We start from the raw sequence: 26,371 nt of genomic DNA on the forward strand, positions 1-26,371 counted from the left end.
CCCGAGAAAACAATGAGAAAACAGTCTGAAATCCTGGCGTTTTAGTATATTTTATTTATTGGTGTAGAAAATACAAATGAAATGGACTGGTTCTTGATAGCACGGCTGCTGATGTACCTTCCTGTGTTCTCATGTAATATACAGTACATCTCATGTACACTCATGTTAAGGCTATCGATTCTCGATAGGTTTGTCCCTACTAAGGAATTTCCCTGTGATTACTTTTGTATTGGTTCAAGAATGAACAATTGGTATAAAGAGCAATGTCCCCATTGCTAAGTTCCTTCTTTGGCATCTTTCTGAGTCATTGCTAAATGCTCTGGTCGGGATTTCTAGAAGGGATTCTGTTGATGGGCAAAGGTGATGAGTTGTCTCATTTGGCTTTTCAACCAGACCTGTTAGGCGTGTCCCCATCAAGTGGGGAGGACATTCCCCAATCCAGGTTCTGCAGGAAAGCTAAGGTTGGTTTGACTTTGAGATTCTGCCTAGGTTTTGCTGGGTTGGTCTTGCCATACTACGTGTGGAGACCTCCCAAGTTAAAATAAGTTGAAATAAAGGAGCAAATGGGAAGACACCAAAACAGAAGGAGGTAGAAGCTGAAAGAGAGGGGGAGGAGAGAGAGAGCGAGCAAAAGATTGAGAGAAAGAAAGAGAAGAGAGAAAGAAAAGACAGCAAAAGACTGAAACTGAAAAATGCAGTGTGTGTGTGTTTGTGTGTGTTTGTGTGTGTGTGTGTGTGTGTGTGTCTTTCTTTCTTCTTGGCAGCCAGAAAAAAATATTTGTGTTCTCAAAAATTGGATGGCAGCTTTAGAGTCGTGGAGTTCACCTGGTGATGGCTCTGGAGACAACTGGATTTGTTGCTGATGTTTTGCCAACTGTATAACACCTAGCAAATCTCCTATTATTTAATTGGGGTCTAATGGATGGGCTGACTGACATGCCTGCACCCAGCTGCAGGTGTGTGTGTGTGTGTGTGTTTATCTCTGTGTGTGTGTGTGTGTGTGTGTGTGTGTGTGTGTGTGTCTGTGTGTATCGGACCTTAATCACATCAGAGTCAGGTTCAGTGAAAGCCAACTAATCTTAATTAAGAAGTCATGTTCTGTTCAATGAGATCTACCTCTGAAATCTAGTTACGCAAAGGGACAATCTCAGTATCTCCTTAGCTCACGGATTGTTTTCTTGAACACATCATTCCATTATGCCTTGTTTACCGATGCTGGCCTGGGGCTGACTTTAAATACAACACTATTCCACCAGTGTCACTATATACTGTATGTGAAGAAAAGTCAGGGAGGAAGATCAGCCACCAATCAGTTTATTTACATTTATTTTATGAAACAGGGTTGTTGTTTTTTTCTGATCTGGGATCCTTCAGGTATGGTAGAATCACAACTTTTGGAGATTTTTAGAGAACGCCTCACTCTCTGTGTGCAACTGCTGGAATAACTTTGGGAGTCTATGTGTGTACCCATATACATCATGTATGTGTACCCTTATGCATCATATATGTGTACCATTTGCATCATGCATTTGTACCCATATACATCACACATGTGTACCTATATTCATCACTGCATATGTACCCTTATACATCATGTATGAGTACCCGTAAGCATTATGAATAGCTTCAGACCATAAGGTGGACCACTGAATCTTTTGCAAAAATAAATCTTTATGAGCCCAGCGATCGAAAAAGTCCAAGCTACTCAACAACTTGGTTGCTCTGCGTTAGAGGAAATGCTTCAGATGATGACAATGTTCTTTTAAAACTGTGAGAAAAATATGAAACATCGCTTAGAAGCCAAGCATTCAAATTTTACCTTCCCAGAGTAATTAGGATCTGTTGATGATGATTAAAAGCAGGCCCTGCATCACTTGTAAAGCACTCACTGCTGGCTTGTTTGGATCTGGCTTAGTTCCTGTATAGAGATAACCATTTGTTTATGGTTTAGTGATATATATGTAGCTTATTCATATTAAAAAAGAAAACCTTAATCCAAAGGTAAGAATCCATAATATATTTTTAAGAGCCAATTTCTAAGATATGGCCAGATGTTCAGCCATCATTGAAGTCTATGAAATCTTGAAAGCTGCCTCTTCTCTTTTCACAGGGGAAACACACACACACACACACACACACACACACACACACACTAAGCTGGAGAAAGAACAAATACATTTTTGTATTCTTTTTTTTTTTTTGAGGTCTCCAAGCGCTCCTTCCCAAAATGTTGAGGTGTGGATGAAAACTCTCTCTTTGTGCAGTTTTTGCCTTTTCAGGTTACAGTTCCCGAAATGAATGCTTTTGATGTCCGATCACGTGGTTTGGAAAAACAAGAGGAGGAAGTGCTGGGCAGCGCATAGGAGGGAGATTGTAGGATCAAAGTGAAGCAGCTGGGTGTCATTTGCATCGTTGCAAGGCCTTTGTCCAAGCTGGGGGAATGTAGGAGTGAGGGCTGATGGGTGAATCAAGGAAGACTCATTTAATGGGACATTAAGTCATTGCAGTTCTCTCTACCCAAGATGAACAAGATGTAAATTGATCGTGCTTTGAGGGACTTTGGCGGTTTTCTACTCCAACACACACCCCCATCCAAGGCAGGAGTCCTTATATTTTTGTTTCATCTTTTAATGACCCCGTAATCCCTTACATCGGGGTGGAGTCCAGGCAACTGAATGGAGCTGAGTATTTACTGGCCCGATGCCCTTCCTGTTGCCAATGCAGAGTTTTGTTCAGCAGACATATTCTCAGTATGCAGCCACAGAGAGAAATATCTGCCTCTACCTAGGATCGAACTCACAGCCTCCTGATTGTGAGGCGAGAGCGCCACCTCTAGGCCACCGCACCACTCGCAGGAATCCTTATATCATCCTGGACACATGGTTGGCTGATCTATTTTTGAAAACCTCCAGTGATGGAGCTCCCACATCTCGAGCTGTTCCATTGGCTAATTCTTACCGTCAGAAATTTCTCCTTCGTTTGCAGATTGGATCTCCTTCTTGCAAGCTTCCATCCATTGCTTCTTGACCTGCCCTCAGATGCTTTAGAGAACAAATCAGCTTCCTCTTCCCTCTGTGATAACATCTCAAGTATTGGAAGATGCTATCAGGTCTCCTCTAAGCCTTTTCTTCATGAGGCTAAACATATTGTTCTGACCTAAGCTTCCTGAGAAAGCATAAATCACAATCTTAGTCCCAAAAACCTTCTTTTATTTATAGGGCTGTGGATTAAAGCCTTACTCCCAAGTCGATCCTGTTTTCTTAATTGTTCTTGCCTTCTGGCAGCTCTGCGCATGCACACACTGGGAACAGGCTCCCACTGTTCTTCTGCCTCACTGATGTCTGACTCCGGAGGCAAATAACTACCAAATAGCCTTGACCCCCTCTCTGCCTCCGACACAGAACCCTCATTAGAGCCTTCCACAGACTCTAGGACTGCCCCATGTTCCTCCCCAACCTCCTCACTGTCTGAATCTGCTGCCAGCTCCACAGGCCGCCAGTGGATCACACCCAGTTTCCTTAGCTGTTCATTGTTCAACTCATCCTGTACACCCCTAATCATCTTTGTTGCTCTTCTCTGTACTCTGAAGTTCTTAGAAATTCAACATATTTTTTTTGTATTATGGTGATCAAAACTTTCTTTACTTGATACTTTCCAAACCTGGAAAACAAAAATGGACTATCTTGGAGGTCACCCATCAAAAGACTAATATGTGAGATCAACCAAGGCCACCTTATTGGGGTTTCGGAAAATGGCACCTGAGCGTTAGTTGATTGCTTTTTTCAACCTCAACTGGAAAAGTCTGCTCCTTTTGAATAAAAGTCAGGAAATAATTTTAAAGGATAGAATTTTTCAATAAATAAATAAGCCATGTTGGCCATCAATACCTCCTTAGAGTTTTCATCTGGTAGTTCCTTCCTTGGACCTTTTTGAACACATCCTGCAGAGTTCATTCCTTCCTCCCTTTCTTCCTTCCTCCCACCCTCTTCCATACAGTACAAGTGAATTAAACCTGTCCAGATTTATTTTCTTTGAACTTGAACATCTCCCATTAGCTGTAGCTACACTTTGATATTTAAATTAGCTGTACCCTGATGGGAGAAAGTATTTGGTTTCCCAGGGACGCTGCTGCTGAATTTACTCAGCACAGTTCTGGAGCTATCACTCCAATACAGCCGTAATTACACACACATAAACACACACACACACATGGGGGGGAGAGGGAGAGAGAGAGAGAGAGAGAGAGAGAGAGAGAGAGAGAGAGAGAGAGAGAGAGAGAGAGAGAGAGAGAGAGAGAGAGAGAGAGAACGCTTAGTAAAATTAATATCCTATAACCTGCTCTGGAAATACTGCTCATTTAATTGAATTTTGTCTGAGTGCGGAGAGCTTAGCAAACAAATGGTTAAATAGTCAGAAAAGAACAACGCTGTGTTTGTACTTGGATTGAGGAGAACTGGGAAACAAGGGTAATCTGATCTGAATTTGGAGTATCTTGGACTGGTTTGTAAGATCTTGAATATCTGGTGCTGCAGTTTAGGGGGATACCTGGGGAAATTGGCAGGTTTTCCACTGACAATCATATTCAATCCATCTGCAGCGAATGCCTTCCGTCTGCTGATGGCTTGCTCCAATCCATACCATTGTCCTCAGCCAACCTGGGACCTACAGCCACAAAAGATCATTCCCTCATCCTGATATTAGCACATCCTGTTGGTCTAGTATCTTTGTAGACACTTTATGGATACTGAATACTGTTTTTCCTATCTTCATTAATAGGCCGATGGAAATAAGAATTAATGGGCAAAGAGATTTTTAAGTTTTAAGGCTGAGTTTGCTACTTGGACTTTTCTTTCTTTCTTTCTTTCTTTCTTTCTTTCTTTCTTTCTTTCTTTCTTTCTTTCTTTTTTTTCTTCCTTCCTTCCTTCCTTCCTTCCTTCCTTCCTTCCATCCATCCATCCATCCATCTTCCTTCTTTCTGTCTGTCTTTTTCTTTCTCCCTTCCTTCCTTCCTTCCTTCCTTCCTTCCTTCCTTCTTTCTGTCTTTCTTTTTCTTTCTTTCTTTCTTTTTTCCTGTCTTTCTTCCTTCTGTCTGCCTGTCTTTCTTCCATCCACCTTCCTTCCTTCCTTCTGTCTGTCTGTCTTCCTTCCGTCCACCTTCCTTCCTTCTTTCTTTCTGTCTTTCTTTTCCTTCCTTCCTTCTTTTTCTTTCTGTCTATCTATCTTTCTTTCTGTCTGTCTTCCTTCCTTCCTCTCTCCTCCCTTCCTCCTTTTTCTTTTGCACATATATTGCAGCAACATCAGAAATATATTGAGGTAGAAGGCTACCAAAATCTGTCTTGTAGAGGTGGAGAATGATGAAGAGGCTAGGTCTAGAAAAAAGAAGGAACAAGGATGTTCTAAGTACTCTTCCTTTCTATGTTTCTGCAACAGCTGCTTCTTTGTGATCTAAGATGACTTTAGAAACAACCAAAATAAAGAAACTCCAAGCAAATTCTTTAATGCAATCCTCTTCAGGGGAAGAAAAGAGAGTTTAATGCGTATGAATGCAAGCCATCAGTTCTTTCATCTGTATTTATTTTTGTCTTTCCAGGTGCCTTCCTCATCCCTTACAGCCTCTTCCTCATCATTGCAGGAATGCCTTTGTTTTATATGGAACTTGCTCTAGGCCAATATAATAGAGAAGGGGCTGCTACCGTATGGAAAATATGCCCATTGTTTAAAGGTAAATCCAAAGTCCTCAATCTATTCCAGGCTTTTATTTTTGTTTCGGATCTCTTGGTCATTTTGATGATATTTTTTTTAATGCCACCCTAGTTTTACGCTACCTCTTTTTTTCCTTATCTTAACCATTGGTTTACAAACATACTTATGAAACTTCCTTTAGTTTCAAAATCAATGTTCCAAAATGTTCTGACACGATTGCTAATATTTCTTTTGTACTTTTAAAACTTTCCATGCTTTGTCTCATAACTATGCCCTAGGCCTCATTGATTGATATAAAGCAGTGGGCCCTTACTTGGTTTCCACAACCTCAAGTCTACCACTGACTCTGTAAACTGCTTAGAGTGGGTTGCAAAGCACTGTGAAGCGGTATATAAATAGAATGGAATTTTTTATTGGCCAAGTGTGATTAGACACACAAGGAATCTGTTTCCGGTGCCTAAGCTCTCAACGTACCTACAGCAATTGCAATATCATTAACATAGTCATTGCAAAATGCATCCATCATAAAACATTAGGTACAACACTTCCTGATAGTCATGGATGCTAAATAAGCTATCAACATAAATCATACTAGGATACTAAGTAAACAATATAAATCATAAGGTACAAGCAACAAAGTTATAGTCATAAGAAGAAAGGGAGACAGGGAAGAGGGAAGAGGAGAATAATGATGGTAACACTGCCTTTTTAGATAGTTTAACAGTGTTGTGGGGATGAGTTGTTTAGCAGAGTGATGGCATGGGACTGTTCTGACCCAGCTCCCCAAACACAACCAACCCTCTGTAGTGAACTCAAATATTCCTTTATTAGGAGTACTTGAAGCCCCGGCAAAACGTTTCTCTCCCACTGCAAGCTAACAAGTCTGTCCGGCAAGGATATGGATAGTTGTCTGCCGCATCTATTCATCTCCACCCTCTAGCTTTTATCCCTAGAGCTAGGGTGGGGCTTTGCTAGCAGCTGATGGCTCTTCCATCCCAAGGACCAGCCCATAGATTTCCACTGTTCTCCTCTCCTCTGCCTTCTGCGCATCCGCACATCAGGCACTGGATCCAGCTGTTCCTCTTCTTCCTCATCAGCCACCTCCAGACCTGGGGGCTGCTGACAGCATCTGAGGGCTGACAGATGGCCCAGGCTCCACCTCTGTCTCTCTCTCTCTCTGTCTGCCAGCTCCATTCCGTCTTTCCCCTTGGTTTTTTTTTGATGCTGACCCTCACTTCCACGCCTCCTTCTCCTTCTCCTCCTCTGATTCGGCTGCTGGAGGGGCCAGCGTTCGACAGGCCACAACAAGGATATAAGTCTAAATGCTATGGCTATTGCTACTTAGAATGGCAGATTCTTAATTCTTCCATGTGAGCCAACACTGTAACGGCAGAGATCCTGTTCCTTACAACGAACCACAACAACTCTGTGTCAGATTTGGGCCTGGTGCCAGAGAGCAATGATACTTCTTTCATCTGATGAACGAGTTGATTCCCAATGAAGTTCAGTGACCAAGTTCCTGCATAATCTCTTTTGTTCCTTTGTCTTCAGGTGTGGGCTATGCTGTGATCCTCATAGCACTCTACGTTGGCTTCTACTACAACGTTATCATTGCCTGGTCTCTCTATTACCTGTTTGCCTCCTTCTCCATGGGGGAGCTTCCCTGGATTCACTGCAATAATCACTGGAACACCCCCAACTGCACAGACCCCAAAGTCAATCACTCTATATTCTTCAACGTTAGCTCCAAGCTCAAGAACACTCCCGCTGCTGAATTTTACGAGTAAGTCTGAAGCTTTCCAGGGCTTGCGCCCTCTATCATTCCTGGTGTTTTGGCCCTCTAGCGGACAGTGGATCTGGCAGCAGATTCGGACAGTGAGGAGGTTGGGGAGGAACCTGGGCCAGTGCTGGAGTCTGGGGAAGGCTCTGATGTGGGCTCTGTGTCGGAGGTAGAGAGGGAGCCTGAGCCGTATGCCAGCTATCAGCTGCCTTCAGAGTCAGACATCAGTGAGGCAGAAGAACAGCTGGAGCCTGTTCCCAGCGTGTCCATGCACAGAGTTGCCAGACAAAGGGAACAGCTAAAGAATAGGGGTCAACTTGGGAGTAAGGCCACAGGTGGATGATGAATGCCCCCTCCCAGAGGAAATAAAAGAGGAGCAAAAGGGGAGGGGAGTTTGCAGGAGACAATTAGTTCACTTAAATGGTTCGTGACTCTCTGCGACTCCTTGCCAAGTTCTGCAGATATTGGCCTGTCAGCTTTCCAAGCCAGATAAGGTCTGTGACTGTAAATCCTCCCTTGAAAGACTTTGTTGGATGTGAATGTATTTCTTGGGTCTGATGTCATTTCGGGCTTGTTCGCTTTGTTAGGTTTCGGGTTTTGTGCTTATTTTTCTTGATGATGATGCTTTGCTTGTTTGCCATGCTTTGTGAAATCAAAATTTAGAAGAGAGAGAGAGAGAGAGAGAATTGAGAGTGGAAGACATTACAAGAAGAGACAGAGAACAGAGAGAGAATTGAGAGTGGAAGAGACGTTGCATGGAGAGAGAGAAAGAGAGAGAGGGAGAGAGGGAGGGAGAAAGCTGTCCAAGAACAACAGAATGAGAAGAAATGACATATCAGGCAATATAAGTGAGTGCACCTCCCTTTTGGCATTCAGCCTGCGGTGGTGCTCCATAGATAGCTTCGTGCCTTCTAGAAAGGTTATCCAAAACTGTCTTAAAACAAGGATCTTCCTGGGAAATATTTTGACCTCAAGGTCCAACTTTGCTAAATGGATGCCTGAAGTCTGTAGACCTCTCTCCTATCTGTTTTGGAGCCGAGTGTCTAGGTTTATTATTTCTGGCTCCATCCTAAAGACCATGACGGGAAAAACAAAGGCAGTTCAACCCTTGAAGGCACGTCACGTTCTTTTAAATTCTGCTTCCTGTTTAGACTTCACTTCCTACAGAGTATGCTTTCAGCATCGGTCACAGGGAGAAATAGAGCCCACCAAGGGGAGACAACAAGAGACCCATCCTTCTACCCCCAATAACGATGTCTTGCTTAGCAAGTCCTCGAAGATCATTCTGATGCATTCTTGAACAAAGGCTGTTGTATCTCTAGAAATGCTGGAGGATTTTGTTTACCTTTAAGATACCTTCTTAAGCTGTTGGAAGAAATGTCCTTCTGGGTTCAGTTCCAAGTGGTGGGAAGGGGGGAAGACACTGGAAACACAAATGCTGCTTGGAAAGATGGTTTAATGGTGGACAGGACCACATGGCTTGAGTTCCTGAGCAGAAAAGGGGGATCACATGCTTCCAGATGTTGGGTGAAGAAGAAAAAGAAGAGAGATGCTGAACGTCCCTGGTTTTATGCCCTCTCTGGCCTTTGATCTTGATCTTGTATTCTGATTGGTTGTCAGACTCCCATGGGGCCATGCAGGGGTAACTCTGTAGGCTGTGTTTTGAGTCCAAGTTTGGTTGAGCATTGCTTCTTCCCAGGTGCCCTGTGGTGAGATGGTAAAGGGCTAATACTATCATGCCTTAATCCCATCACCCTGGAGCTGAAGGGGGGAGATTTTTGTTATGTAGAATAATTTGGCTTGGGCCTTTTAATGGCCTATTGACAAAGGTGGGGACTATTAAGAGTGAGTCTGTTTCCTGCCTAAAAATATGTTTCTCCATTTCTTATCCAGGGAAATATAATATTCTGCCTTTTCAATGCTTCCCAGGATATTTCATTTTACTAGGAGAGGGTTGGGTGCTAACTTCCTACCAAGCAATGGCACCCAACAAAGATTATTTGGGATGCAGAGGTCCTCTGTTCAGGATCTCTATGTAGGATTTGAGTCACAGTGTACTGGACTCAACATCTTCTATCACCCATCTCCTCCCACATATGACTTCAGGACTGTAATTTTGTTGCTGGTATCTTTACGATTTATATTGATATTGATTGTTTCCTGATTGCTTATTTGTATCCTATGACTATCATTAAGTCTTGTACCTTATGATTCTTGCTGAATGTATCTTCTCTTTTTATGTACACTGAGAGCATCTGCACCAAAGAGAAATTCCTTGTGTGTCCAATCACACTTGACCAATAAAGAATTCTATTCTATTCTATTCTATTCTATTCTATTCTATTCTATTCTATTCTATTCTATTCTATTTCTCTCAAAAAGGGAAGCCCTGATTCTTTAACATCCCAGTTAAAGTAGGTGGTACTTTCACTGCAGAATAGGGACAGACAATCACATTCTCCACTATATTAGATGATCTAATTTTTCCTCTTCTCTCTTTGGATAGGCGGAGAGTTTTGCAAATTAGCCGTGGAATTCATGAAATCGGCCAGCCCCGGTGGCAGCTGGTGCTGTGCCTGTTGGTGGTAGTGATAATCCTGTTTTTTAGCCTGTGGAAAGGTGTGAAGACTTCTGGAAAGGTAGGACAATTTTTGTTTTTAACTTATAACTTTAAGGTATTGTTTTGATTCCATTTGGATAGCCAGAAGCAGTGTGGAATTATCATAATACACTATACCAGGAGTCAGCAATCTGCGGCTCTGGAGCCACATGTGGCTCTTTTATCCCTCTGTTGCAGCTCCCGGTCACAGGACGGTGCCAAATTTTGAGAGGAACTTCCGGGTTTGGGGAGGGGGGGAGAAGCACAGTGTGCCAGAGGAGACTCTATGGCAAGGAGCGGGTTTTTCAGTCAGTTCCACAATTGATAGGACTTTCAGGTAGGGCAGGTAGAGCAAAAAGGATGCCACACTAGGAGGAGACTCTATGGTGGGGGAACTGGACTTCCGGTCAGCTCCAGGGGCTTCTGGTTAGGACCTTTGTGACTCCCAGTGTTTTTTTTTCTGAGGGAAATGGATCCAAATGGCTCTTTGAGTGCTTAAAGTTGCCAACCCCTATACTATACCAATGATAGACATTTTCTTAATAAATTAGGATTACCACATCAAGGCAGCCAAAAGTCCACATGACCACCAATAGGGGTAGTCCCAAAGATGCTTTTTCCAAAAGGCAACTGGACTTCCTTGGCTTTTTTAATCTTCGAAAACATTTCGCTTCTCATTCAAGAAGGTTCATTAGTTCTCACTGTTCTTCAGTTAGAATTGAAGAAGCTTCTTGGATGAGAAGCGGAATGTTTTCAAAGATAAAAAAAACCAAGGAAGTCCAGTTGCCTTTTGGAAAAAGCACCTTTTCGACAGCCATGCCCTGAATGGTTGAGAATCCCCATAGACATCAACACTGGTTGAATGTTCTTAACGGGTATGAAGTGAAGATCATGACTTTTATATCCCAGATATGGTAACTCTACACCAGATATTATTTAAGGGGTGCAAATGGTGTGCTATCTTGGATATAATGCAGAATAAATGATGGAAGATCATTTTTTGGAAGCCATGGAGATTCTCATATCAACCATACTAGGCAAGGTAAAACAAATAATCTGGTTCAAGCGATAACAGCTTTCTGTGTTCCTAACAGAGAACTTGTATTTGTAATCAACATTTACTGCTGATGGATGGATCCCATTGTTTTAATGTGTTGACCTTACAGGTTGTATGGATAACTGCGACATTGCCTTATGTTGTGCTGACGGTGCTGCTAATCCATGGGCTAACTTTGCCTGGGGCATATGAGGGAATCAAGGCGTATCTCAACATCGATTTTGGACGATTGAAAGAAGCTCAAGTAAGTCTTTGACCCTCCTACTGTCTGCTCACTCAGTTGTTAAATTCCCATTCCAGAAATGATTGTAGTTACGATTCTCATGGAGAGACCAATGCGAATCTCCTTTGAACATTTGGTCTCCTCATGAGATTTTTAACTACAATCATTCTTATTATTATAAAATATCATATTGAAAAACAAACTTTGTTTAAAGATGCCTTATTTATGTTTCTTGGTTTGATTATCCCAGCAAAGCATTTCAGAAGTAACTAGGACAGTCTGTATTAAAATATGAACCTCTCTGATTCTAGTTTGGATAATAATCTCTCAGGCAACCTTATTGTCTAGTCCAATGAAGAGAAGGACTAGGGGTGAATTAGATAGAGTTTTCCAGGACTTGAGGAGCTGCCAAAAGAAAAGGGGGTCAACCTATTCTCCAAAGCACCTGAGGACAAGAGGTAATGGGTGGAAACTTTGCATTGGCATCCTTCAGTCTCAAAAGGCTATGGTATCATGCTCTGGAAGAGGTCAAAGCTGGAGTGTCTTCTTCAGAGCACGAGGCCTGGGTAGGTTAATATGAAGGATAGACTGTTACCCAAGCAGCAGATTCCCCCTCTCCACATGGCTGAAATAATCCAATGGAAAGGCAGAGCCGATACGATGAGTTCCAGCTGCATTGCAAGAGTTACCAGAATGTGGTTGTACACAATCACGAACTGCTTCTAGGACTCCGGCTCCGGATTTTGCCTCGAGGGTGACTCCTGAAGCCTTTTCCAGTAGTGGATGCAGCCACAAGGCAGTGGAGGTTTGTAATCAGAGTTTCCCTTCTCCTAGAAGATGGTTCCGCTTGATCTACCGTTGGGGCGTAGAGCCCTCTTCCACCTTCAAAACCGTTGACCGTCTTCTCCTGTAACCCTGGAAAGGGGCCCTTACGAGGTGCTCCCAGCCGGGCCAGCTGGACCAAGGTTTTTTAAGGAGGTGTTACTCCTCCATCACTCACCCTTTGTCCTGGCTTGTGACAGGCAGAGCCTGGCTTCCCAAACGTTGGGCCCAGGATGGCAGGTTTGGGTGGAAGATTATCAAAGAGACATTCAACCTAGAACTAAGGAGAAATTTCCTGACATTGGGAACAATTCAATCAACGGAATGGCTTGCTTCCAGGCACTGTGGGCGCTCCATCACTGGAGGTTTTCAAGAAGAGACTGGACAGTCACTTGTCTGAAATGGTATAAGATCTTCTGCTTGAGCAAGGGGTTGGACTAGAAGACCTCTAACCCTGTTATTCTCCATTCTATGTCTTCAGTTGCTTGAAGTTATTAAGAAAATTATGATCCATAACATCTTGAATGGACTGAAGCTCATTCCATGGTTGGAGCAAAGGGGCCAAATGATGAAACACACATCCCAATATTGTGTTTGCAAACTCTAGCTTTTAAGTTCTGGTGCGCAATATTGTAACCCAAGTATGAAAGAGGGAGCTTGCATGTGTTGTGACATCACAGTCCACATCTTGTCATTCTGGTATTCTTGCGGTGAGGAACAGCAGTTTATGCTTGAAGGTATCTGAACTAAGCAATTGATAATGGATTCTGTAGAAGGCAGGTTGTATTTTCAGGGAAACTACCAGCAGGGAAGGAACATTATGAAATTCAATGTAGAGAAAAGTAAAGTCTTACACTTAGGCAAGAAAAACCAGAAGTACACATACAGTATAAACTGAGTGAAACCAGGCTTAATAGCAGTGACTGTGAGAGGGATCTTGGAGTCTTAGTGGACAACCAGATAAATATGAGCAAGCAGTGTGCAGTGGCATTCAAAAAAGCCAACACGATCCTAAATTGCATTAACAGAGGGATACAATCAAGATCAAGCAAGGTACTAATACCATTCTATAAAGCCTTAGTAAGGCCACACCTAGAATACTGCATCCAGTTTTGGTCACCACACTATAAAAAAGATGTTGTGACTCTACAAAGAGTACAGAGAAGAGCAACCAGGATGATTAGGGGACTGGAGGCTAAAACATATGAAGAACAGTTGCAGGAACAGGGCATGGCTAGTCTAGTGAAGAGAAAGACCAGGGGAGACATGATAGCAGTCTTCCAATATTAGAGGGGCTGCCAGAGAGAGGAGGGGGTCAACCTATTTTCTTTTTCTTTTCTTTTTCCCACATTTGTTTTTATTTTTAAACATAAAAGACCACATTAAATTTTTTTCATCCATTACATACAGCATGTCGTTTGGTTACAAGTGTTTTTGCATCCATATTTTCAATTACATATACAATCACAGATTTTCCATCTAATATAACCAAAAACCTCACTTTCATTGTACAGCATATATTCAATTTCGATTATTTTCCAAAGCACCCAAAGGCCAGAAAAGGAATAATGGATGGAAACTAAACAAGGAGAGATTCAACCTGGAAATAAGGAGGAATTTTCTGACAGTGAAGACAATCAACCAATGGAACAGAAGTTGCCTTCAGAAGTTGTGGGAGCTTCATCACTGGAGGTTTTCAAGAAGAGACTGGACTGCTATTTGTCAGAAATGGTGTAGCGTCTCCTGCTTGGGTGGGGGTGGTTGGGTGTTGGACTAGATGACCTACAAGGTCCCTTCCAAATCTGTTAATCTGTTAATTAGCAGAGCAGGATGTCTGAAATCCAATGCCTTCTTCACAAGAAGGAGGAGCGGTTACTTCTCAAATCAAATCTGCCAGGAAGAATGAGTGGGGTTATGCCATTGTTCTCCAAAAGGAGCTTCCTGCAAACGTCTTGGTGTCTGTAGATGTTCTCCAATTGTTTTCTTTGTCTCAGACTATAAATCTATAATTTATTATGTGCAAGCAAGCATCCTACGCCAGCCCTGGGCCAGAGCAACATTCACAGCAAGGCGAGACTGGAGCTTAAGAGGGGAGACTGGCTGGCTGGCTGGCACTCCTTGTAAAAACATTTAGTTCAGTAAAAATAGTTTGGGATAGCCACCCTGGGCAGGACGAGTCGCGGGTGAAGTCAATGAATAGCATTGCTGCAGAGTAAACAGTTGAGAACGTTTTTGGTGTAAAGGATCAGCAGAGAAGATTTCTTCACAGGGTTAATGTAAAGAAAGATGAAACAATAAGGTGATATTTTTTCCCACTGAGAATGGATAAACCATGACGCATTGACTGCGTAAAAATGAGACTTCTCCAGAAGAAGGGATAAAGCCAGTATTTGTTAATATTTATTTATGCTTTTGTGTGGCCTGTCCTTGGTCCTTAACACCAATAAGACCAATCAGCTTTCAGTGCCATTGTGACTTCAAACAGTTGCCAAACAAAGGGTCAAGGACCTGTATTCTTGTCCAATTTTTCTTGCGCCTTAATGGAAGAAAAACAAAAACAAACGCCTTAAAAATGCATTCACAGTTAAGTCTCTTTTTGTAGGTATGGATTGATGCTGCCACACAGATATTCTACTCCCTAGGAGCTGGGTTTGGGGTCTTGATTGCCTTTGCAAGCTACAATGAATTCCACAACAATTGTTACAGGTAAGTTGTGCTGCTTTAATTGTGTGCATACTGTATCTTTAATCTTTCTATTGCCTTTTTTTAAAAGCTATTTTCGTATAAGGAGACATTAGCTAGAAAATAAGAGTGCGCCAAAGGGAAACCACTCCTGTCGGAAAACACGATGGCTGGATACCATCAAAATTGACACAAGCCAGAGCATTGAACAACTCCAGGAAGTAATGCAAGCTCAGAAGATGTGGAGAGAGCTGGCCAACAGAATCGCCAAGAGTCGGACACAACCGAATGGAGTTCAATTCTTCTTCTTCTTCTTCTTCTTCTTCTTCTTCTTCTTCTTCTTCTTCTTCTTCTTCTTCTTCTTCTTCTTCTTCTTCTTCTTCTTCTTCTTCTTCTTCCTCTTCCTCTTCTTCTTCTTCCTCCTCCTCCTCCTCCTCCTCCTCCTCCTCCTCCTCTTCACTCACTCACTCACTCACTCACTCACTCACTCACACACTGTTTCTGATCTAAAGAAACTTCATGAGAGGACTTCTGTCCCAATACAATGCCTTGGGATTTCATGGAAGTAAAATAAGACGGGAAGACTGTAGGCTTCTTCAAGCAGCTGTTGATAAAAATAGGGTCGCCAACATGATTGCCAACGTCCGATGATGGATATGTCACAAGAAGAAGAAAATGAAGAAGACTGTAGACTACAAAAGGATGGAAAGGATACCAAACAATGGATGGAAACTAATCAAAGAGAGAAGCAACCTAGAACTAAAGAGAAACTTCATAACAAGTGAGGGCAATTAGCCAGTGGTACAGAAGTTGCCTTCAGAAGTTGTGGGTGCTTCATCACTGGAGGTTTTAAAGAAGAGACTGGACAACCACTTATCTGAAATGGTATAGGGTCTCCTACTTCAGGAGAGGGTTGGACTAGAAGACCTCCACGATCCCTTCCAGTTCTATTCTGATTAAGCTATTCTCCAAAGCACCTGAAACCAAGACAAGAAACAATGGATGGAAACTAATCAAGGAGAAAGTCAACCTGGAATTAAGGAGAGACCTCCTCACAGTGAGAACAGTTAACCAGTGGAACAGCTTGCCACCAGAGGTTGTGGGTGCTCCATCAATGGCAGCTTTTAAGAAGAGACTGGGCAGCCATTTGTGAAATGGTATAGGGTTTTCCGTTGGACTAGAGGACCTCCAAGGTCCTTTCCAACTTTGTTATTCTGTTATCTGATTGATTAGACACATTCCCTTTCTCACGCCCCATAACTTTGAAGAACACTGTTCCACCAAAACTTCAAACCCCAAAGACTTCCCCAAGGAGAAAGAACATAAGCCAACAAATTTCATAAACACAAACGAATTTCTTTTCCATCGTATTAAAAGAATTTTTTTGGGGGGGAAGGCTAGATCTTTGTGGTGGGTGGGCAGGCCAACCCAAATTTCATTCAAACAAAGTATTTTCATCGTTGGGTTTACTCTGTGGCGAGATCAGCTCCTGCACCTGTTAACGCAGAACTGAATCGATGTTTTCGTTTTAGCATCCGTTTTGCTTTCGGTTAGAATTTGGTCCAGATCACTTGTGATGTGCATCATGCGATAGCCGTGACACCTCTAATCACACACGTTTGTCCTAATGGCAGCCATCTGCCTTCGGAATCAGATTGCCATTAATTGTAGCCAATCACTAGGATGCAAACACTGTTGACAAAAAAGGAGAGAGACATGAAACGTTTCCGGCGTAATTGCTTTTATCCCTGTAATCGGAGGAGATTTGCCATGCAACGTTTTAAAATGCGCTCGAAAAATAAAAAGGCAACTTCACCCAAGGTCTGTTGAAGGAAGGATGACATTCTCTTAAAGGCAGTTTTTCCCAGTTGTGTTAACTTTGGGTTACATTCTCAAACCCCCAAAACTTCAACCTTAAACCGTGGACCTCACCCCATTCCTAAGAGGTCCGTAAAGGGGGCGTGCATAAGCGCACCAGCTTGCCTACGGTCACTCTCCTACTGTCCCCATTTATTCGTACCCATTTCCTGTTTTCATATCCATGTTTATACTTATACCTGTTATCTCGTACATGTTTGACAAACCAAATAAATAAAATAAATAAACTTGCTTGGTGATCTGCCTTCTGGCGTTTTGCTAGTGTTTCTCTTCCCCTTGCCAAATAAGAGTAATTTTGCTCTGGTTCTAAAATATTTATTTCTCTTTAACCCTCCAAAACAAGGTTTGCTTCTCAGAGAAGTGGAAAGATTTGGTCTTCCCTTGTTTAATCAGCTCAGTTCGAAATTGCTGGTGAGGCTAGCAATTAATCCAAGACACCTTTTTTTTTTTAATGTATCAGGTTTTTTGAATTTGGATTCTGAAACAGTCTGAAATCAAAGCAAATGAAATAAAACATTTTTTTTAAAAAATGAACAATGAAAACAATATTTTATCCCAGATCTTGCTTGTTCCTCACTTCACTTGTGATTGTTGCTTCTTCTTTAGCCCGGTGTTTTGAATATTTTATTTATTTATTTATTTATTTTGTCAAACATGTACAAGATAACAGCTATAAGTATAAACATGGAGATGATCAAAGGAAATTTCCTTTGTTCTGGAAATGCCATAAGAGCTTATTTTTAACTGTAGTTTGTGTACCACTGAATCAAAGGCTTTGCAGAAGTCTATGTAAATTGCATCTGTTGCTTTACCCTGGTCTATTGCTTTACCTATGCTCCAATTGTTTCTGCAGTGTAGGAGTTGCAGATTTCAGGACATTTTTTTTCCTGAAACCAAACTGCTTGTTAGAAAGCAGGTTGTTGTCTCTAAGAGGAGGGTGATGGATTGGTTTATAATTGATTCCATAACTATTGCCTGACAAACTGACGTCATAAATATCAGTTTGGCCTCTAAAAAGCTAAGTAAATGTGGAGGGGGGGAAAGGGAGAAATATATAGCATGAAGATATAAATATAGATATAATCTATAAATATATAGATTCATCTATTTCAGTTTTGCATGTTGGTCTACAAAAACGTCACCAAACCCAGCTTCCCCCACCTCTTTAAAAATATTGAAAATGCCTTTTCCTTATTATCCTCTTTTTTCCTTCTTCTCAATTTTTGTTCTCCTAGGGATGCCCTAATGACTAGTACGATCAACTGTGTAACCAGCTTCATCTCTGGCTTTGCCATTTTTTCAATCTTGGGCTACATGGCTCATATATACAAAGTCAGTATTAAAGATGTAGCTACAGAAGGTAAGGCAGTTCCTTCCATACAACCCCATCTGTTTCCATGAACGGTTTCCCAGAAAAATGAATAAATAAATCCTGAATTATTTGTTGGCTCATCACTTCCCCTCTTTGTGGTATAAGAAGAGTGCCTGGTTAAAGAAACTAGATGTGTCCGGAAATGTTGAAAAGTTACTTGTCCTCTGAATTAAATGTCTTGCTTGTGGGACTTACTCTGTTTTATTTTTTATTTTTTTAAAAAAGAAGAAGCAACCACCACCACCACCACCACCACCCCAAAAAAATCTTATTCTAAACTGGATTCAGAGAGATATTTCAGTTTAGGGATGATTCTCTGAAGGGTGGGACATAGTGACACCTATTGACCAGTCACAAGTATTACAACAGCAAAATCTATTATGCGTCTTCAGTCTGATCAAGGCAAGGAGAAGGGACGGTGTGGAATGGTTACGCACGTTTGCGTTGATTGAAGTGTATAAACCTTACGTTTATAAAATCAGGAAATGCGTGTTTTAATATCTTAAGTTTACAAAATCCGGAAACCCAAATGTTCTTGTTTCTTAGGAGCTGGGCTGGTTTTCATCCTTTATCCAGAAGCTATTTCAACCCTCAACGGATCAACATTTTGGGCAATTGTGTTTTTTATAATGCTCCTTAGCCTGGGCATAGACAGTTCTGTAAGTATTCTGTAAGACCTGTGGTGGTGCCATGGTTAGAATGCAGTATTGCAGGCTAATTCTGCCAACTGCCAGCAGTTCAATCCTGACTGGCTCAAAGTTAACTCAGCCTTTGACCCTTCCGAGGTGGGTAAAATGAGGACCCAGATGGTTGGGGGGGGGGCAATAGGCTGACTCTGTAAAGCACTTAGGGAGGGCTATAAAACCACTGTGAAGCAGTATATGTCTATTACTATTGTTATTCCTTCCTCTTTCCTTTTTCCTTTTGATAACATTTCAGTACTGAACTATTTTAATTCCAGAATCATCACCATCATTGAACAACTCCATAATGCCTTGCCAGGGGAGGGGGTGTCTTGGCAACTAGCAGAACAGATGGAGCTAGCAGAGTTGTTTAATGGCCAGATGCTCTTCCTGTTGCCAATACGGAGTTTTGTTCAGCAGATATTCTCAGTATGCGGCCAGAGAGAGAAATATCTGCCTCCATCTAGGATCGAACTTACAGCCTCCTGAATGTGAGGCGAGAGCTCCACCTCTAGGCCACCACACCACTCCATTTTAATTCTAGAATGATACTGTATATATCAGTATACAGGGGAGGGACAGTCAGCAGAATATAGCTAAGATGGTGTGGTTGGAACTCTGGTTTTGTGTGTGTGTGTGGATGCACACTTCATATAAAAAACATCCACTATTCAGGCTGCTGTCTTTATTGTTTTAAACAACCCTAAAGATGCCCCTGCAGAGACATTTTTGGTACTTTGACTAACCAGCATTAGAACTGTATGACACAGGAGGTGAATATTGGTTTGTTCCAACCTGCCCATTCTTACGCTGCCAATCTTTGATGACATGTCCATTTTCTCTTTCTCCTCAACTTAGATGGGTGGCATGGAAGCAGTCATAACCGGTTTGGCAGATGATTTCCAGATCCTGAAGAGAAACAGAAAGCTGTTCACACTTGCTGTCTGTATTGGCACTTTCCTCCTTTCTCTCTTGTGCGTATCCAATGTAAGTGCACTCTTTGGAAGGCTTGCCTTTGCCAGTAAAATGACATGAAATAGAGAGGGAGGTGTGTTAGTACCAATAAAACAGAATATTTGTAGCTCAGGGTTGAACTGGGGGATCCTGGGTGCTTTCTGAAGACAAATATTGTTTTCTTGCAGATGTTTCATTATCCAAATAGGTAACATCATGTGCAATATTTCTTCCTTCCTTCCTTCCCTCCCGCCCTCTCTCCCTCCATTTTTCCTTCCTTCCTCCTTCCCTGTCTCTCTACATTCCTTTCTACCTTCTTCCCTCCCCCTCCTTCTCCTCCTTCCTTCCTTCCTTCCTTCTTTCCTAGCACCTGGAAATCTCACTAATGATATTGTGATATCACAAAAGATGCTAACCTTCCTTCTTTCTCCTTGGTCTTTTCTCAGCTTGGTGATTTTGTTGCAGACATTTCATTACTCAACTGGATAACATTATCAGTGGTTACTTCCTCCCTTCTAGCATTGATGTTGTTACCTAGTTGGATCATAAAACATCTGCAAGGAAACCAACAAGTGTAGAGAGTTCCAAGGACCCCATGGAGCTGTGTTAGGCCCAGTTCTAACATCTTGACCAATAGTTAAAAGGGGTTTGATGTACAGCCTCTAAATCTTATCTCATGCTTGACTGTTGGTGGTGCTCAATCTTCCTACAATGTCCTTCTTGATTGTTTCCTAATTGCTTATTTGTACCCTATGACTATCATTAAATGCTGTACCTTATGATTCTTGATGAATGTATCTTGTCTTTTTATGTACTGAGAGCATCTGCACCAAAGACAAATTCCTTGTGTGTCCAATCACACTTGGCCAATAAAGAATTCTGTTCTGTTCTGTTCTGTTCTGTTCTGTTCTGTTCTATTCTATTCCTAATGCACATCATTTCATCATTTTCAGACATGTCAGGAATATTTATGCCCTTGCCTCCCTAAATGTTTTCCTCCTTTCTTCCCCAGCTGTCAGTTTGGTGATCTAGTACCTATCTGGCATGCCTTTTATGTTGAATGTTCTTGCCTTGTAAGAATCGATTTTCTTGTAGCTTAATTATCTCATTTAATCAATGCTTTGTGGATATACTGTAGCTTCCTTAGGTTTTACACCAGGGTGGTGTTTTACAAAATAAATTGGACGATTCTATGCATAAGCCTTTCTTCCACTTTGTGCATTTGTCAAATGTTGGTGTAAAATTGTGTGTGTGTGTGTGTGTGTGTGTGTGTGTATGAGGGTCAGGTCCATTTGAACTCACCTCTTGTTTGCCTCTTGCCTCTGCACCGTTTTCTCAGCTCCAGGCAAAAATCTGCCCTTGTTTTGATGGTAAGGGTTAAAGGCATACAATATGCAGATTTAAACATGGAACAATTAAAAATTGCACAACTCCACCTGGGTCACAAAACCCAGTGAGAGGAATCCCAAAGAGGCAGAACGGCCTTTTGGTTTCCCAAAGGTGCTTTTTTTAAAAAAGGCAACCCGGCTTTCTTTGTTTTTCCTTGAAAAATGGAAGAAGCTTCAAGGAACAACGAAGAAAGTCCAGTTGCCTTTTAAAAAAAAAACACGCTCCTTTGGGATAACCATGACTGGGAATCCCCATACACAAACATTTGGTTTTTAAAAATTAGATCTTATCGCGCATCAAAGGATGAAAATGATCCATAGTGTTTTCCCAAAAGTAAGACAGGGTCTTATTTTCTTTTGACCCTCCAAAATAAGCACTTGGCCTTATTTTTGGGAAGGTCATATTATTTTTGAGGTTCAGGAGGCGGTGAGCGTGGTCACCTCATGACTGCTGCTGTGTTGCAATATTTTCGGGGAGGGCTTATTTTCACAGGAGGGCTTATTTTAGCACATGTGCTCAAAAGCCCAGTTGGGCGTATTATCCGGGGAGGTCTTATTTTCAGGGAAACAGGGTATTTTATATTCCCTCTGTCCTTACTGATGTCCATTCACGTTTTGCTAGTGTTAAAATGGGTGCTTATATATTTCAGGAAACGGGCAAAATAATTTCTCACTGGCCCAAGCTTGGAACCTTCCACTGTGTTTTTCAAATTATGGTCTATTTATTTTACAAGCTGTTTCCTTCTCATCTTATAGGGAGGGATCTACATACTGACTCTGCTGGATAATTACGCTGCTGGGACCTCCATCTTGTTTGCTGTTTTGGTGGAAGCCATTGGTGTTTCCTGGTTTTATGGTGAGTGGTGAGAAGGGTTTAGCACTTTTATTTGGGGACTGCAGACAGACAGACAGTCTGTCCCAAAGCTGGGTTTAAACGGTTCCCAGAGTCATCATGAATCCTGTGGAGAAAACTGCTCCAAGACTCCCTTTGGAGGAAGATGTATCTGAGGTATAGTTGGGGATCCATCCAAGGTCATGTAGACGTATGTATTTGAAGGGTACCTTGGTGCTGTCTGAGCTTCGTTGTTTTCTTGCAGACATTTCATTATCCAACTAGGGAACATCATCAGTGCTAGAAGGGAGTGGTGTTTGTGGAGAGGAGGAGGAGGTAGAGGAGGAGGAGGAGGTGGTGGTGGAGGGGAAGGAGAAAGAGGAGCAGAGGAGGAGGAGGAGGTGAACGAAGAGGAAGAGAACTGTGGAGTTCTTGGTGCTGTCTGAGCTGGGTTGTTTTCTTGCAGACATTTCATTATCCAACTAGGGAACATCATCAGTGCTAGAAGGGAGTGGTGTTTGTGGAAAGGAGGAGGAGGTAGAGGAGGGGGAGGAGAACTGTGGAGTCCTTGGTGATCTCTGAGCTGGATTGTTTTCTTACAGATGTTTCATTACCCAAACTAGGTAACACCATCAGTGTCTCAACCTTTGGGCTGATGATATTATGTAATTTGGATAATGAAACATCAGCAAGAAAACAACCAGAGAGCACCAATGACCTCTCATTTCAACCCTGAGTTACAAATATTCCCATAACTTCAAAAGGTCGTAAATCATGGTCTACCTGCATTCCTGTCTGCAGAAACCTTCAGGATGAGCTTAATGTCAGGGTTCCAAGTAACACCCCCAACGAAAGAAGACTCCGAGGCTTGAAGTTTTATTAGAGATGTCATATTGGCACATCTGGGAAAACCCGAGTCTGAAAGTTTCCAGGTTTTCCCCACCCAGAAGAAAGTCAAAGATCCATCCCCTGCAGCCACAAGTCCATCCCATGGCCCAATCATTTCATCGTCCCAACTGGAGGCAACTCCCAATCACTCCCCTCCAGGTGCAGGCTGAGTGTCCCTGATTCCCATAGAAAAGAATGTTGTTATGACTAATCCTCCACCGACTCCTTGAGATCCCTCCTCCCGTTTTCCCGGGCACTAAATGTGGCAACCCAGAAGCTCCAAAGACAAAGATGGCTTTTAGGGCTGACACTTGTCTTCATTGCACAGTCTTCTTCATTTTAGTTTTTTGGGAGGAATGACCACTCAACATCCAAGAATAATCTTTTGCCTTCTGAATGGCTCCTGTATGTCAACAGACCCTGGACCAAAACGTAGGCCCCCTGCTATGAAAGAGGCATTGGGAGATTCATCCACACACATGACTTTCCCGGTGTGTACATAGCCATAACTCAGGCCACCCGAGGCCTTCTGCAAATTGAAATAAGCGCACTTGGATAACCGTAGATTGTTAGTGACCATATTCATTATGACTGCGATTTGCAGGGTTTGCGGACTGCCGCAAGGCAAACCTGGGGGAAATGGCTTCTTAATCACTCCTGCTCCTGCCAAGTTGCGAGCGACAAAAAAAAAAAAAAACCTTTTACTGGCAAACCTCGGAGACTGGGAGCCAGGTTTTCACGAGAGCTTCAATTATACTGTTCCCATCTTGTTGGATAAATGGGCTGTAATTGCAGGGCATCTGAGACTCGGCTAGGAAAGGTAGTTTCAGTTCGCTCCCTCCATCAGGTGCTCAGCTGACAGCTTGTTTCGATCCATAAGCCTGTCGTTGTTGGGAACCAACTTGGAATGTTCTACAAAAAAACATTTGAAAATGTTTTTATTTCTCTTCAACCCCTGTGGTCAATTTCCAGGTGTGGACCGATTCAGCGAAGACATCCAGCAAATGTTGGGTTTTAAACCAGGCATCTACTGGCGATTGTGTTGGAAATTTGTGAGCCCTGGTTTTTTACTGGTACGACACTTTATTCTTCCTTAGAAATGTTTCCCTGCTTTATTTATCTTGGGCCTTCTATCTGCAACGCTTCCAGTTGGGCAGGGTTTCTCTTCCCATGAAACGGGCACGACAATTGGAGGACTTCAAAAAATATGCCAAAATAGGAGCAACCGAAGTCACCCGCTATCATTGCTTTAGGGACGTTCCTTCAAATACCTGTATTGTATAACCTCTACTATACCGAAATTCCTACGACAGACTGCAATTTTGTACAATACGATCGCGTATAACATAGGTCATTTTTAACTGCAAAACTACACTGAAATATTCAGATAAAGCACTCGAATCTTGGTTTGAAAATGTAAAATGAAGTCCTTTCAGATTTTTCTTTCATCCCAAGAGAGCAGCCGTGAAGGAAATTTAGATTTATGGCAGTATGGAAATCCATAGAAATGTGGAATTCAATAGAGAATCTGAATTCCCAAACATCTCTGCCTTAATGCCTATTTATAGCTGATGGTTCTCTAAATTTGGCTAATGTCCAGACATTTGTAGACTTCAGTTCCAGTAGTCCTGTGATGGCAAACCGGTGGCATGCGTGCTGCAGGTGGCATGCAGAGCCCTCTCTGCGGGCACATCGACTGTTGCTCCAGATTAGCTCCACTGCGCATACATGCACACACATCTCCTGCTGACCAGCTGGTCTTCGGGTCTCTGCCGAAATTTGTGAGCCCTGGTTTTTTACTGGTACGACACTTTATTCTTCCTTAGAAATGTTTCCCTGCTTTATTTATCTTGGGCCTTCTATCTGCAACACTTCCAGTTGGGCAGGGTTTCTCTTCCCATGAAACAGGCATGACAATTGGAGGACTTCAAAAATATGCCAAAATAGGAGGAACCTGGTCTTCGGGTCTCTGCCGCATATGCGCTGGAGGCAGGGCACATGCAGGAGACACACCTGCGCATGCGGGGGGTGCTTGCATTGCAGGGGGTGCTTGCATTGTATTTGGGGGGCTCGCGCAGCGCCCATGCACAGTGCCCCCGTGGCCTGTTTTGGCTTCCAGATTGGGGCAGGAGGCCTTCCAAAAATGATCCAGGGGGACAGAGGTTGGGGGAGCACAAAGGGGGGGGCTCACGTGTGCATGCGCGGGGGCACAGAGGGAATCATGCGTGCATTGCTTTCGGCATGCGACAACAAAAAGGTTAGCCATCCCTGCAATTGTCCATCCGCTTACATGCCCATTGCTGAAAATTCTACGGATTGAAAGGTAGATGCTTGGAGCATACTAGAATTCCTAACAGGAATATTTCTGATATCCTTTATTTATTTACAATTTTGCAAAACATCCTGATCACATGCCATTTTCAGTGCATATTGAAAGAGTTGTGCAGAAAATATATGCTGATTTCATCGGTAGATATGGGATCGTTCCAAGTCAAGCATCTCTTTCCAATACACCGTAGGACGCTGCATCATTATATATATATATATTTTAGCAAAAGTGAATTCAGGAATATTCCCAATGATTAGGAGCATTGGAAACAGATGGAATCAGGGTTTCATCCTCATCTTTGCTTATGAAAAGTCCATGATGCTCCCAAGTCAAAATTGTAGAATTCAGCTAAGCTCCTTTTCATATTAATGTAACCTTAATCGATTGTCTTTCTAGAAAAATTCACTAATTTGGGGTGACCTGGTTGAAAATCTTTGGTTTTTAAAATTCCATTAGAATAGAGATTAGAAAAACAACAACCGAGCCTTGCTAGAGCCGCGATAAGTTCCTGCTAAAACCGTTCCTTCTGCAGTTAACATCTTTAACTTGATGTTTGAGTGACGGGTCAAATAACTAACATTACGGGCAGATCAAAACGCTTTGGGCCTGTTTGTACAACCTAATTGCACTTGGCACTCAATATTAAATGGGAAGGGATGGTCCCCTGTCCAAGTGGTGTGACTTGCTTTGGTTTTAAGTAGATGCAAAAGCTTTGATAAAGCAGAGAAGCTGAGTGAGAGGCTTGAAGAATCTCCTAGAATTCTGAAAGGAAAAAAAAAAAACCAGCTGTTTGAATTTGGGTATAAGACCCAAATGCTAAAATGATAGGATGGAACTTGCATTGAAGTATCTCTGTATGCCACTCACTCATTTATTTATTTATTTATGGATTAAAATAAAATATGTTCTTCTGTAATATCACTACTTAGCTATTGATGCTCTATCTATCTATCTATCTATCTATCTATCTATCTATCTATCTATCTATCTATATCTATCTATCATCTATCTATCTATCTATCATCTATCATGATAATTATCATCTTTCTTTCTCTTATCTATCTCTCGTCTCTATTCTGTCTGTCTCTCTTTATTCATAATCATCTCTCTAGCTATCTCGTTCATCTATCTATCTATCATCTATCTATCTATCATCTATCTATCTATCTATCTATCTATCT

At 42.1% G+C, this 26,371-nt stretch overlaps 1 protein-coding gene across 1 annotated transcript in view; it reads left to right on the forward strand.

Annotated features, from left to right (window-relative positions):
* Window positions 1-26,371, forward strand: part of SLC6A2 (solute carrier family 6 member 2) — a gene marked incomplete at its 5' end in the record, with an annotated part of 33,567 nt that overhangs the window by 2,363 nt on the left and 4,833 nt on the right. The window contains 10 exons of the mRNA XM_081963666.1: window positions 5,591-5,722; window positions 7,255-7,486; window positions 9,990-10,122; window positions 11,249-11,383; window positions 14,787-14,890; window positions 17,980-18,104; window positions 18,663-18,775; window positions 19,658-19,786; window positions 21,898-21,997; window positions 23,834-23,934. Of these exons, the coding sequence (XP_081819792.1) occupies window positions 5,591-5,722; window positions 7,255-7,486; window positions 9,990-10,122; window positions 11,249-11,383; window positions 14,787-14,890; window positions 17,980-18,104; window positions 18,663-18,775; window positions 19,658-19,786; window positions 21,898-21,997; window positions 23,834-23,934 (1,304 nt within the window). The remainder of the gene's footprint in view (window positions 1-5,590; window positions 5,723-7,254; window positions 7,487-9,989; window positions 10,123-11,248; window positions 11,384-14,786; window positions 14,891-17,979; window positions 18,105-18,662; window positions 18,776-19,657; window positions 19,787-21,897; window positions 21,998-23,833; window positions 23,935-26,371) is intronic.

Source organism: Natrix helvetica (genome assembly GCF_964273705.1).
Source record: "Natrix helvetica genome assembly, chromosome: 10".
Taxonomy (NCBI): domain Eukaryota; kingdom Metazoa; phylum Chordata; class Lepidosauria; order Squamata; family Natricidae; genus Natrix; species Natrix helvetica.